This window comes from Nymphaea colorata, chromosome 13 (genome assembly GCF_008831285.2).
Source record: "Nymphaea colorata isolate Beijing-Zhang1983 chromosome 13, ASM883128v2, whole genome shotgun sequence".
Taxonomy (NCBI): Eukaryota; Viridiplantae; Streptophyta; class Magnoliopsida; order Nymphaeales; family Nymphaeaceae; genus Nymphaea; species Nymphaea colorata.
Window position 1 is genome coordinate 12,751,332 of NC_045150.1, and position 12,644 is coordinate 12,763,975.

At 44.9% G+C, this 12,644-nt stretch overlaps 2 protein-coding genes and 1 pseudogene across 2 annotated transcripts; all 3 read right to left on the bottom strand.

Annotated features, from left to right (window-relative positions):
* Nucleotides 1–8,424: 8,424 nt before the first annotated feature.
* LOC116267315 (uncharacterized) lies at nucleotides 8,425–8,903 on the bottom strand. The gene has a single exon (XM_031648996.2). It carries the CDS (start codon nucleotides 8,722–8,724, stop codon nucleotides 8,425–8,427), a length of 300 nt encoding a protein of 99 aa, XP_031504856.1. The 5' UTR covers nucleotides 8,725–8,903.
* A 969-nt stretch (nucleotides 8,904–9,872) lies between these two features.
* On the bottom strand, nucleotides 9,873–10,190 carry LOC116267311 (uncharacterized). The gene has a single exon (XM_031648991.2). The coding sequence runs from the start codon at nucleotides 10,188–10,190 to the stop codon at nucleotides 9,903–9,905; it is 288 nt and encodes a 95-aa protein (XP_031504851.1). The 3' UTR covers nucleotides 9,873–9,902.
* Nucleotides 10,191–11,361: 1,171 nt separating this feature from the next.
* LOC116266688 (uncharacterized) lies at nucleotides 11,362–11,592 on the bottom strand (annotated as a pseudogene).
* Between the last annotated feature and the right edge of the window lie 1,052 nt (nucleotides 11,593–12,644).

A 12,644-nucleotide genomic window follows, 5' to 3' on the forward strand; every position in this document is an offset into this window, starting at 1 on the left:
TTGGAGAGAAGTCGTCTCCGATGAATCATTGTCACCAGAATAGGGAAACATATCAGAAACATTGAAGATCGGCGAAATTTACCAATCCTCAGGAAGTTCAAGCAGATATGCATTTTTTCCTAGACGTCGACTGATTCGGAAAGGGCCATATTTCCTAGGACTTAACTTACTATAGGTGCCAAGAGGACATCACTCAGGTCGTAGGTAGACCCAAACTTGCTGACCCACTTTAAAATTGACATCTCAATGACTCCAATCAACACGGGACTTGTAGGTTTCATAACTCTCCTGGAGCTTCTGCTTCACTTGACTATGGACATCACACATATATTCAATAGCATCTAGTGCCGCCGGAGCATGCTCTCCAGCGCTTGGTACTGGGGACAAGTCAACAACATGGTTGGGGGACTGACCATACACGACTTGAAAATGAGTCTTCCCAGTGGAACGATTGATTGAGTTATTATATACAAATTCGGCTTGTAGTAGCACTAAGTCCCAGGTTTTGGTATTTTCTCATACCAGACACCTAAGCAAGTTTCCTAAGATCCTATTAACTACCTCGGTTTGGCCATCGGTCTGGGGGTGGTACGCACTACTGAATTGAAGTTTCATATTAAGTAGAGACCATAGGGAACGCCAAAAATGATTCAGGAACCTCGTATCTCGATCTGATGTGATAGAACGAGGAAGTCTATGAAATCGTGCCACATCTTTGGAAAAGTAAGAGGCAACCAAAGACGCATCTATCATTCTCTTGCAAGGAATGAAAACGGCCATCTTCGAAAATCTGTCTACCACAACCATGATTGAATCCACTTTACGGATCGTCTTGGGAAGCCCGACGATGAAATCCATAGAAGCGTGTTCCCAGAGCCTATCTGGAATAGGTAGAGGAGTATACAAACCACTGTTTTGACTATGCCCCTTTGCAATTTGGCAAGTACGACAACATTGAACAAACTTGATGACATCCTTCCTCATCTTGGGCCAATAGTAACGTTCATCCATCAAAGAGTATGTCTTGTCCTGCCCAAAATGCCCCGACATTCCATTACCATGGAGTTCTGCAATAAGTTGTAATCGTAAAGAATATTGAGGTATACACAACTTATTTCCGTGGAATAGGTAGTCATTGTGATTGAAAAATTTAGAGTCCAGAGGTTGAGACGCACTAGAGCACTCTGACCAAATGTGGCTGAAGTCTAGGTCAGCATGATACATGTCCTTGCAACTTTCAAATCCCACTACCTCCACAGACATGGACATCAGTAGGTTGTTCTTTCTACTAAGGACGTCTGCTACTCTATTGAGCTTTCCTGATTGATGGCGAATGGAGAAGGTGTACTCTTGCATGAAATTAGCCCACTTGACATGATGAGCACTCATCTTTTTTTGGCTATGGAGATATTTTAGTGATTCATGATCTGTAAACAGAACAAACTCTTTGTAGAGTAAATAGTGTCTCCCATATCGAAGGGCCCGTACAACAGCATAGAACTCCAAGTCATAAGTAGAGTACTGACACTTTGCTCCACTTAGCTTCTCGCTATAGAACGCGATTGGCCTCTTGTTTTGACTAAGCACAGCTCCAATTTCAACCTTGGAGACATCACATTCTACCTCAAATACCTTAGTGAAGTCTGGTAAAGCCAATACGGGGGCATGAGTCATCCGATCCTTGATATTGCAAAAGGCATCCTCAGCCACTTTGGTCCACTTAAAAGTCTCACCTTTGAGACACTCTGTGATAGGAGCCATGATGGTGCTGAAGTTTCTGATGAATCTGTGATAGAAAGTGGCTAGACCATGAAAGCTCCTTACATCGCCTACTGTTCTCGGCATTGGCCAATCGACGATAGCTTGCACCTTAGAGGGATCAGCTTGCACTCCTTCTGACGAAACAATGAACCCCAAGAAGATAAGGTTCTAAGTGAGGAAACTACATTTCTTGGCATTGACGAACAACTTTTCCTTACGCAAGGTCTATAGGACTTGACGTAGATGACCAAGGTGATCAGAAATTGTGAGGCTAAAGACCAAACTATTATCGAAGTACACTACAACAAATTTTCCAATGTATAGCCGAAGGACTTACGTCATGACGCTCATGAAGGTGCTGGGTGCATTTGAAAGTCCAAATGACATAACTAGCCACTCATAAAGTCCATCTCGCGTCTTAAACGCAGTTTTCCATTCATCTCCTTCCTGAATTCTTATCTGATGGTATCCACTTTACAAGTCAATCTTTGAGAACACTTGAGCTCCCGCTAACATATCCAACCGATCATCCAATCTTGGAATGGGAAAACGGTACTTAACAGTGATCTTATCACGCACATCCGTTTTGTGCCATCTTTCTTTGGGGTTAATAAAGCTGGAACTGCACATGGACTAACACTTTCTCGAATGTGACCCTTTTGCAACAATTCATTCACTTGCCTCTGCAACTCCACATGCTCAATGGGGTTCATCCGATAAGCTGGTAAGTTGGGTAAACTAGCACCCGGGACAAAGTCTATAGCATGTTGAACATCCCGGTTTGGTAGCAACCCCGGAGGTAGATCGTCTGGCATAATGTCTTGAAACTCAGAAATGAGTGGCGCTACCTCTTTTGGAATGTCTGAAGAGATCAAAGACACAGGTTTAACAATCATAGCATAGCAGAATCCATCTTTGTTACAATGATCCAAGAACTCTTTACGTGACAGCCCCACAAAACTTGATGGTTGCACTGGACGACCAACTCGTTGTGTTGTGGTTTCCTTAGTGGGTAGCAAGTCAACTTTTCAGCCCTTAAACCTAAATGAATAGGTATTCTTGTGTCCATCATGAACAGTCTTTCGATCAAATTGCCAAGGTCGACCAAGAAGGATGTGACATGCATTCATTGGAACAACGTCACACCACACTTCATCCAGGTAATATGGTCCCATAGAAAGCTTTACTAGGCACCGTTGGGTGACATGAACCTCCTCTCCCTTTTTAAACCAAGCCATCTTGTAAGGTTGAGTGCACTTCTCGAGCTTCAGGCCCAGGGTAGTAACTGTTTCTTGTGAAACTAGGTTCTCACATGCACCACTGTCAATAACCACATCACAAATATATCCCTCACACTTGCATCGAGTCCTGAAAATGTTACCATGCAACCACGGAGAATCTGACTTTCCCTTAGGTGCAGTCAAGACGTGACGTATAGATAAAAGGTTGCTTATGTCATCACCATCAAAGTGGACAGTCAAGTCCTGACCTGTTTTGGTATGGTGAGTACTTATTAGATGAGCGACTCGAGACTTCCTTACCATCAAAATCTGGCGGTTCCTCTATAGTCTCTGCTAGGTGAGTTTTCTTTTGGGAATTTGGACATTTTGAAGCCAAGTGACCTAACTCATGATACCTAAAACAACGGATGGTTTGGTCAGAACTACGAGTTTTAGACCGGGTGTTATAGACTGGACCTGACTGCTCGCCTTTACCGGGAGAAGGCGGGATGGGTGTGGACTCAACAGGTTTCGAGGAGCTAGCTCCCCTAGTTGGAATACTTGACTTGGGGCGATGCGAGGCATCACCCCTAGACACTCGGGTTTCATGCTTATGTTTCAAGGTTTCTTCTATGTTCATTGCATAACTGCTTGCTTGATCTAGAGTATCTACTCTGGTACAATTAAATTCATCAGAAATAGAGGGACGAAGACCAGAAACGTACATGATAACCTGTTGACGCTCAGTCTCCACAATCTGGACGCGCAGTGACAGCCGATGAAACTCTGCCGTGTAATCCGCTACAGATCTCGAGCCATGACGAAGATTGAGGTACTCCTTGTAGGCCCTCTCAGCATGGTCCGAAGGTACAAACTTGGTCTACATCAGCCTCTACATCTCGCCCCAAGCCTGCACGAGTTGCTGACCGCATCGCTCATATGATCTCTGAAGCTCAAACCACCATGTCTGTGCAAGCCCACGTAGTCTAGTTGCAGCAAGCGGCACTCTGTGATGCTCCTCCACCTGGTGGTAGTCGAAGAAAAACTGGACTGCATATGCCCAGTCAAAGTACTCCTATGCGTCGAATCATCCAACAAACTCTGGAAGGTCCAACCTCACCCCATAACTGGCGGGGCGATCTGGACGCTCGGCGGTGCGCCTGTGTCGATGGTCAACTGGTCCTGCTAGATGCGCACGCCAAAACTCGTCATCATCTGAATACGCTGAGTCTCTGTCATTCTCGACTGGCACACGAGGTCGGTACGGCTCAACCGGAGGTCGCCTCGGACGGGTTTGATCTGCAAGGGGACCCATCCGCTGACACCTCTGTGGTGGAGCCTGCGGCAGTGGTGGCTCCGTGACTGCACCTGCACGAAATCGAACTGGATATGGGGCTTGGGTCACATGGGCAGTCGAATAGGGATATGGGTATGCATTTGGGAATGGATATGGGGCGTGAAAAGGATTCACATGTGGATTTGGTATGGGTTTAAATACGGATTTGGATAGGGGTTTGGATAAAGGTTTGGGTTGGATTGGGTTTGGATTGGGTTTGGATTGGGTTTGCTCCTAAACTATTCGTCGGACCCAGAGTGGTTTGGGTTGGATCATGGATCGAATTCTGTGGGTAGAAGGCTGGATTTGAACTCGATCCAGAATCCGTAAGAGAATGGATCTGATTTTGATCCAGTCTAAGAAACAAAATGGAAGGGTTCCGGGTCCGATTATGGTCTTGGTTGGGCCGTGGGGTAGGTTCGAGGCTAGACTTATAGGTTTGGATCAGATTTGGGGACACTAACGGATCTAACCTGGGTTGAAAAGGGGCACTATTATAACTTGGGCCCGGATTCGGACCCATATACCCATGAGTCGGGTGATATGGATCTGAATCGGGGCCACGTCCCGATTCGGTCCGAACCGGTCTTTTGAGATGAAAAGAAGTCGAGCGGTCGGGCTCGACGTTTCCCCTTTCTGCATGTGGCAGAGAGGGGAAACCAGCGGCAGGGGGAGGGGTGCCCACCGCCCCTCACCCGTAATGATGGTGAGCGAGCGGCAGAGGGCGACTCTCCCTCGGTCCACGTTCTGCAGTGGGAGGCGGGGCGACGGGCGGCGGCCAGTCGAACATTGGCGCCACTAGATTTTGTCCCTCTGAAAATGCAGAGCAACCGGCGACGTTCCTTACTCCACCACCGACCGGCAAAGTCGCCTCTCCCTGTACGCCGGGCGGACCCAATGTTGGCGGCACTCTCATCGTCAGACATGGTGTCTTCTTCTTCTCTCTGGTGGGCAGACCTATGAAGGACGACGTTCCTGCTTGGACAGGAGGAGGGCGCAGCTTGGTCTCCTCCTCCGACGAACGAAAGTAGGGGGATCCAGGGGAGGCTTTTGGCGGCAGGTCTGCTACATCCACCGGCAACTAGGCTCCGGCAGGAACCGCTTCCCTCAGGACGTGTCTGGCTTCGTTTGCAGCAGTTAACACTTGGTAGCCTTGTGCGTTGATTTGTGAGTACTGCAGAAACGAACACAGCATTCCTTTGAACTCCTCCAGCTTTTCGTCCATTTTTCTGGTTGCATCTTCCAACCTTTCGTCCATTCTCTTGGTTGCAGCAGCAAGGTCACGCCTGATGTGGGCGATCTCAAATCCATGTTTTGCTAAAGTCTGCTGTACATATTCTTGATTTTCCTCTTCTGTTTGCATGATTTCTGTTTGATTTTTCTCACTCACATTTGATGTAAACTCTGTAACTTTCTTTCCTGTAACAAGAGGGTCGTTTCCTTTTTCTTTTTCCTTTGCTTCTATTGGAGCCATTTCTCTTGTAGTCATGGCACGACAGGGCAGAGACGAAGCATTGCTCTGATACCATTTTGATGCAAAACTACTTTGCATATGACAACTAACTGAAGATGAAGGATGGACGAGAACTATGAAAGAAACTTCAAAACTAAAGCACTTACGCTAGAAAACAACAAAGAAGACAACATAAAACAAAAGTTAACTTTTTTTTCCTTCGATATCAACTGTGTGTACAAAATAGCTTTGTCGTCCCTTTATACGGACGTGAAAAGCAACGGGTCGGGTCCTGAACAAGTGCTCGAATCCAAACAGACCCACTTAGATACAAAATGAATATACTAACAAAATAACATATGTAGACCAAATTTACATTTCAACCCTTGGTCCGCCTTGAGTATCTACGCAGAGGAACCTCCTCTCGTGTAAGCTCTGGGTCCACAGGGGATCCCACGACTGAAGGCTCAAGGACTGCACTGTTGCCCGAAGGTGGAACCTGAGGCGAGGAACTGGACCCAGGAGAGTGACGGGTCTGGTCCTGCCCTGCATCAGTTATGAACTGGATCAAAAGACAAGAAACTGGTGTTTCCTGTTTCAAACGGAACTAGTTGGCTACTGATAGTTCCAAGGTTATCGGAAAGTGAGAAAACATGACTTGGGGATGAGAAGTCTATCACCCCGGCGGTGGTCGTACGGCCACGGACATGGGAAGCCGCCATTTCTCCGAGGAAGGACATGGAAAAGCAAGCTATTTCCATAGTATAAAAGTTGTTGATACCGCCAACATTTCAGAGATTTGAGAGGTCTTGTCCCTGCAGTAATTCGGCCCGAGTGCTATGATTGAAAGACCTCGGCAATCAAGGTGGAAACGTGAACCATGCTTTCCTCTATGGTAGTCCAGGTATTAATCCGAACTGCCAATAGAAGTTACAAAGCCATGCAATGCAGTAAAGAAGCTTGCAAGCTCAAATTGTCAGAATTTGTAGAAAAGATGTTCTAAAGCTAGCAGTACATCAACCTAATTACTTCAATGTTTTGTAAGCCAACTAGTAGCATGAACCAAACTTCAATGTTTTGTAAGCCAACTAGCAGTATGTCCCGTTGGTTCAGTGAAGTGTAAGTCCATTCTATGGAATAAAGATTCTTTTTATTTCTAGAGAGTTATTCAAATACAAGTCTGATACTCCCTACAAAAGGAAGAAATACATACCTGGCAGCTAACAAAATTCAATTAATTAAAAAAAGATAAGGTAAGTAAGTTGGCATTTATAATCTTTGTTTATGAACATTATACTACTGATTAGGCGTTTGCAATTCATTTACCCAACTCGACGACCAGAAAATTCATTTACCCAACTCGACGACCAGAAGATATGTTGAGTTTATTGCAAATATTAGATAAAAAACTGCTTAAAATGCTACACGTCCTCATGTGATTGCAGAGAGTACACGAACAATGGTGTGTGCGCGCTGTGCCTCCTTCACTAGGCAAATCGTGCTTACGAGAAAGAGAGAATGGAATGTCAATGTGTAGTCATGAGAAATTGCTCACCGGCAGGGGGTTCATTCTCTCCTTGCCGTGAATTACTGCAGCTTGTAAATCAGAGGAGAGACCGTGGAGGACGTTCGACGACATTTGTCCGTCATCGATCCGTGTGATGTCTTGTTTCCTCCAGGAGATTGAATGAGACTCGTCCCACTTCATGTCAGAATAGGGGCCTAACGAATCCCAGGTGATATAGGACTTGTGCAAATTGGTCCACCGGAGAGCTCGCTAAGACAGATTTGGGGCCCGACGAATCTCAGGTGTTTGTTGCAGCCACGGTCGTCACTAATCACGTAGTCGACGTCGAGGAATGGGAAGATGGTGGTCTACAGGCGATCTAAATTGAGTCTTTTGTGGGTTGTAACACGATTAACTGCAAGCTACAGAATGTTGTCTGTTTAAACATTCAAAGGTAGTTTAATTAGCAAGTCCTAGTGTGAAACATATCTTGAAGTTGTATTGCATAAAAATGCAACGATCACGATATGGTTGTTAGAATTTAGATGACTAGCAATTAGTTTTCTCATATGCAACTGGACGAATTGCTCTCTATCCTCAGGAGCTCTATGTTCTCATCGATCTGCAACCATTGACAATCTACCGACAAAATAGACTCTAAATCCGCATGAAATGTAGAATTTGATGTAGACAAATAGATTCTGCTAAATGCATCTACTTCAGATACAAAAGAGTGATGCTGCCAATAGGAGGAACAGATTGGCACCACCAAGTGCCACAAAGGTCATGTATACATCAAATATTTAGTTGGCAAATACGATGCTTGCTGGGGCCATTTGTTATTCAATTTTGCACTTTAGGATAAGGTAGTGCGACATGCATTTGCATGCTGAACAGCCTGAACTCATGTTTATTGATGTGAAGACTAAATTGTAACTCATTCATGTTATAAGTTAATGCCCTGCAATTCGTTCTATGTCGATCTTCTCCTATCCATCAGTATACCACAAGATTGACACTGCAATAAAATTTCTCATTTCATCCCTCCGAAACAAATAATCAAACACTTTCACGGCAGTTCATCATCAACTACTCAAACTTCTACAGATCAGAAAAGAGCGTCACCTACCCAAAATGCATCCAGTGTTTATCTGTTGTGCTTAACGGCACGCTTGCCCTGTCCCTTCTTGGGCGGGCCCTTCCCTCGACGCTCCAACATCTCGAGCTTTGCCAGGCGCTCGTGCTCGAGCCTCCCCATGACCAGGGGGTCGTCCTTCTTGATGTTGTACGGGTACCACTCCGCCACCTTATTGCCGATCAGCTTCTTCTGAAGGATTTTGTGAGGAGATCTCTGCCTCGTCGGGTTGAGAACGTGCCCGAAGATCCTAGCCATCGCCTCTATCACTCCCTTGAGCACCGCCGACGTCAAAATCTGCTTCAGACTCATCTCCGCTTTTCGTTTCTCAGATCGAACAAGATCGCCTCCGATCGAGCTCCCCTTCTTCACCAAAACGAATTGCCGAGTTGACAGCAGTCGATCAACCTCGAGGGATTCCTGCCTTCGTCTCGCCCAACGATATGTAGAACTGCAAAATGCGGCCGATTGGGGAGGACTCGAAGTTTCGGCCTGTGAGTGAGCCGGGTTCGAGTACTTGAACTAAGGTATGTCGGGTCAAGAAATTGAATCATAAACCCGAGAAGTAAATCTTCGAGAAGCACTCTTTAAAGTTGAAACCACTTGTTCTTAATGTAAAAAATATGTCTTGTGCTAACAAAATATTTTAACCAAGTTGAATTTTTGTTCTTCTTCCTTCTCAACCAAGACACTAGTATAAGGCTAAGGAAGGACAAATAAAATAGTATCCCAAGCTTAACCCAACGATCTGTAGAACTACAGAATGCGGCCGATTGGGGAGGACTCGAAGTTTCGGCCTCTGAGTGAGCCGGGTTCGGCTACTTGAACCAAGGTATGTCGGGTCAAGAAATTGAATCTTAAACCCAAGCAGTAAATATTCGAGGAGCACTCTTCAAAGTTCAAACCACTTGTTCTTAATGTAAAAAATATGTCTTGTGCTAAGAAAATATTTTGACCAAGTTAAATTTTTTTCTTCTTCCTTCTCAGCCAAGACACTAGTATCAGGTTAAGGAAGGACAAATGAAATAGTATCACAAGCTTAACCCAACAATCTGTAGAACTGCAGAATGCGGCCAATTGGGGAGGACTCGAAGTTTCGGCCTGTGAGTGAGTTGGATTCGGCTACTTGAACCAATGTATGTCGGGTTAAGAAATCGAATCTTAAACCCGAGCAGCAAATCTTCGAGGAGCACTCTTCAAAGTTCAAACCACTTGTTTTTAATGTAAAAAAAATGTCTTCTGCTAATAAAATATTTTAACCAAGTTGAATTTTTGTTCTTCTTCCTTCTCAGCCAAGACACTAGTATCAGGTTAAGGAAGGACAAATGAAATAGTATCATCAGTATACCACAAGATTGACACTACAATAAAATTTCTCATTTTGTCCCTCCGAAACAAATAATCAAACACTTTCACGGCAGTTCATCATCAACTGCTCAAACTCCTACAGATCAGAAAAGAGCATCACCTACCCAAAATGCATCCAGTGTTTATTTGTTGTGCTTAACGGCATGCTTGCCCTGTCCCTTCTTGGGTGGGCCCTTCATCATCTCGAGCTTCACCAGGTGCTCGTGCTCGAGCCTCCTCATCACCAGGGGGTCATCCTTCTTGATGTCGTACGGGTACCACTCTGCCACCTTATCGCTGATCAGCTTCTTTCGAAGGATTTTGTGAGGAGATCTCTGCCCCGTCGGGTTGAGAAAGTGCCCGAAGATCCTATCCCTCTCCTCTGTCACTCCCTTGAGCGCCGCCGACTTCAAAATCTGCTTTAGACTCATCTCCGCTTACCGTTTCTCAGATCGAACAATATCGCCTTCGATCGAGCTCCCCTTCTTCACCAAAACGAATCGCCGAGTTGACAGCAGTCCATCTACCTCGAGGGATTCCTGCCTCCGTCTCGCCCAACGATATGTAGAACTGTAGAATGCGGCCGATTGGAGAGGACTCGATGTTTCGGCCTGTGAGTAAGCCGGGTTCGGGTACTTGAACCAAGGTATGTTGGGTCAAGAAATTGAATCTTAAACCCAAGCAGTACATATTCGAGGAGCACTCTTCAAAGTTGAAACCACTTGTTCTTAATATAAAAAATATGTCTTGTGCTAACAAAATATTTTAACCAAGTTGAATTTTTGTTCTTCTTCCTTCTCAACCAAGACACTAGTATCAGGCTAAGGAATGACAAATGAAATAGTATCCCAAGTTTAACCTAACGATCTGTAGAACTACAGAATGCGGCCGATTGGGGAGGACTCGAATTTTTGGCCTGTGAGTGAGCCGGGTTCGGGTACTTGAACCAAGGTAGGTCGGGTCAAGAAATTGAATCCTAAATCCGAGAAGTAAATCTTCGAGGAGCACTCTTCAAAGTTCAAACCACTTGTTCTTAATGTAAAAAATATATCTTGTGCTAAGAAAATATTTTATCCAAGTTGAATTTTTGTTCTTCTTCCTTCTCAGCCAAGACACTAGTATCAGGAAGGACAAATGAAATAGTATCCCAAGCTTAACCCAATGATCTGTAGAACTGCAGAATGCGGCCGATTGGGGAGGACTCGAAGTTTCGGCCTGTGAGTGATCCAGGTTCGAGTACTTGAACCAAGGTATGTCGGGTCAAGAAATCGAATCTTAAACCCGAGCAATAAATCTTCGAGGAGCACTCTTCAAAGTTTAAACCACTTGTTCTTAATGTAAACAATTTGTCTTGTGCTAACAAAATATTTTAACCAAGTTGAATTTTTATTCTTCTTCATTCTTAGTCAAGACTAGTATCAGGCTAAGGAAGGACAAATGATATAGTATCATGAGTATACCACAAGATTGACACTACAATAAAATTTCTCATTTCATCCCTCTGAAACAAATAATCAAACACTTTCACGGCAGTTCATTATCAACTACTCAAACTCCTACAGATCAGAAAAGAGCATCACCTACCAAAAATGCATCCAGTGTTTATTTGTTGCGCTTAACGGCACGCTTGCCCTATCCCTTCTTGGGCGGGCCCTTCCCTCGGTGCTTCAACATCTCGAGCTTCGCCAGGCGCTCGTGCTCGAGCCTCCCCATCACCAGGGGGTCATCCTTCTTGATGTCGTACGGGTACCACTCCGCCACCTTATCGCCGATCAGCTTTTTCCGAAGGATTTTGTGAGGAGATCTCTGCCCCATCGGGTTGAGAACGTGCCCGAAGTTTCGGCCTGTGAGTGAGCCGGGTTCGGGTACTTGAACCAAGGTATGTCGGGTCAAGAAATTGAATCTTAAACCCGAGCAGTAAATCTTCGAGGAGCACTCTTCAAAGTTCAAACCATTTGCTCTTACGTAAAAAATATATCTTGTGCTAAGAAAATATTTTATCCAAGTTGAATTTTTGTTCTTCTTCCTTCTCAGCCAAGACACTAGTATCAGGAAGGACAAATGAAATAGTATCCCAAGCTTAACCCAATGATCTGTAGAACTGCAGAATGCGGCCGATTGGGGAGGACTCGAAGTTTCGGCCTGTGAGTGAGCCAGGTTTGAGTACTTGAACCAAGGTATGTTGGGTCAAGAAATCGAATCTTAAACCCGAGCAATAAATCTTCGAGGAGCACTCTTCAAAGTTCAAACCACTTGTTCTTAATGTAAAAAATTTGTCTTGTGCTAACAAAATATTTTAACCAAGTTGAATTTTTGTTCTTCTTCATTCTCAGTAAGACTAGTATCAGGCTAAGGAAGGACAATTGATATAGTATCATGAGTATACCACAAGATTGACACTACAATAAAATTTCTCATTTCATCCCTCTGAAACAAATAATCAAACACTTTCACGGCAGTTCATTATCAACTACTCAAACTCCTACAGATCAAAAAAGAGCATCACCTACCAAAAATGCATCCAGTGTTTATTTGTTGCGCTTAACGGCACGCTTGCCCTATCCCTTCTTGGGCGGGCCCTTCCCTCGGTGCTTCAACATCTCGAGCTTCGCCAGGCGCTCGTGCTCGAGCCTCCCCATCACCAGGGGGTCATCCTTCTTGATGTCGTACGGGTACCACTCCGCCACCTTATCGCCGATCAGCTTTTTTCGAAGGATTTTGTGAGGAGATCTCTGCCCCATCGGGTTGAGAACGTGCCCGAAGTTTCGGCCTGTGAGTGAGCCGGGTTCGGGTACTTGAACCAAGGTATGTCGGGTCAAGAAATTGAATCTTAAACCCGAGCAGTAAATCTTCGAGGAGCACTCTTCAAAGTTCAAACCATTTGC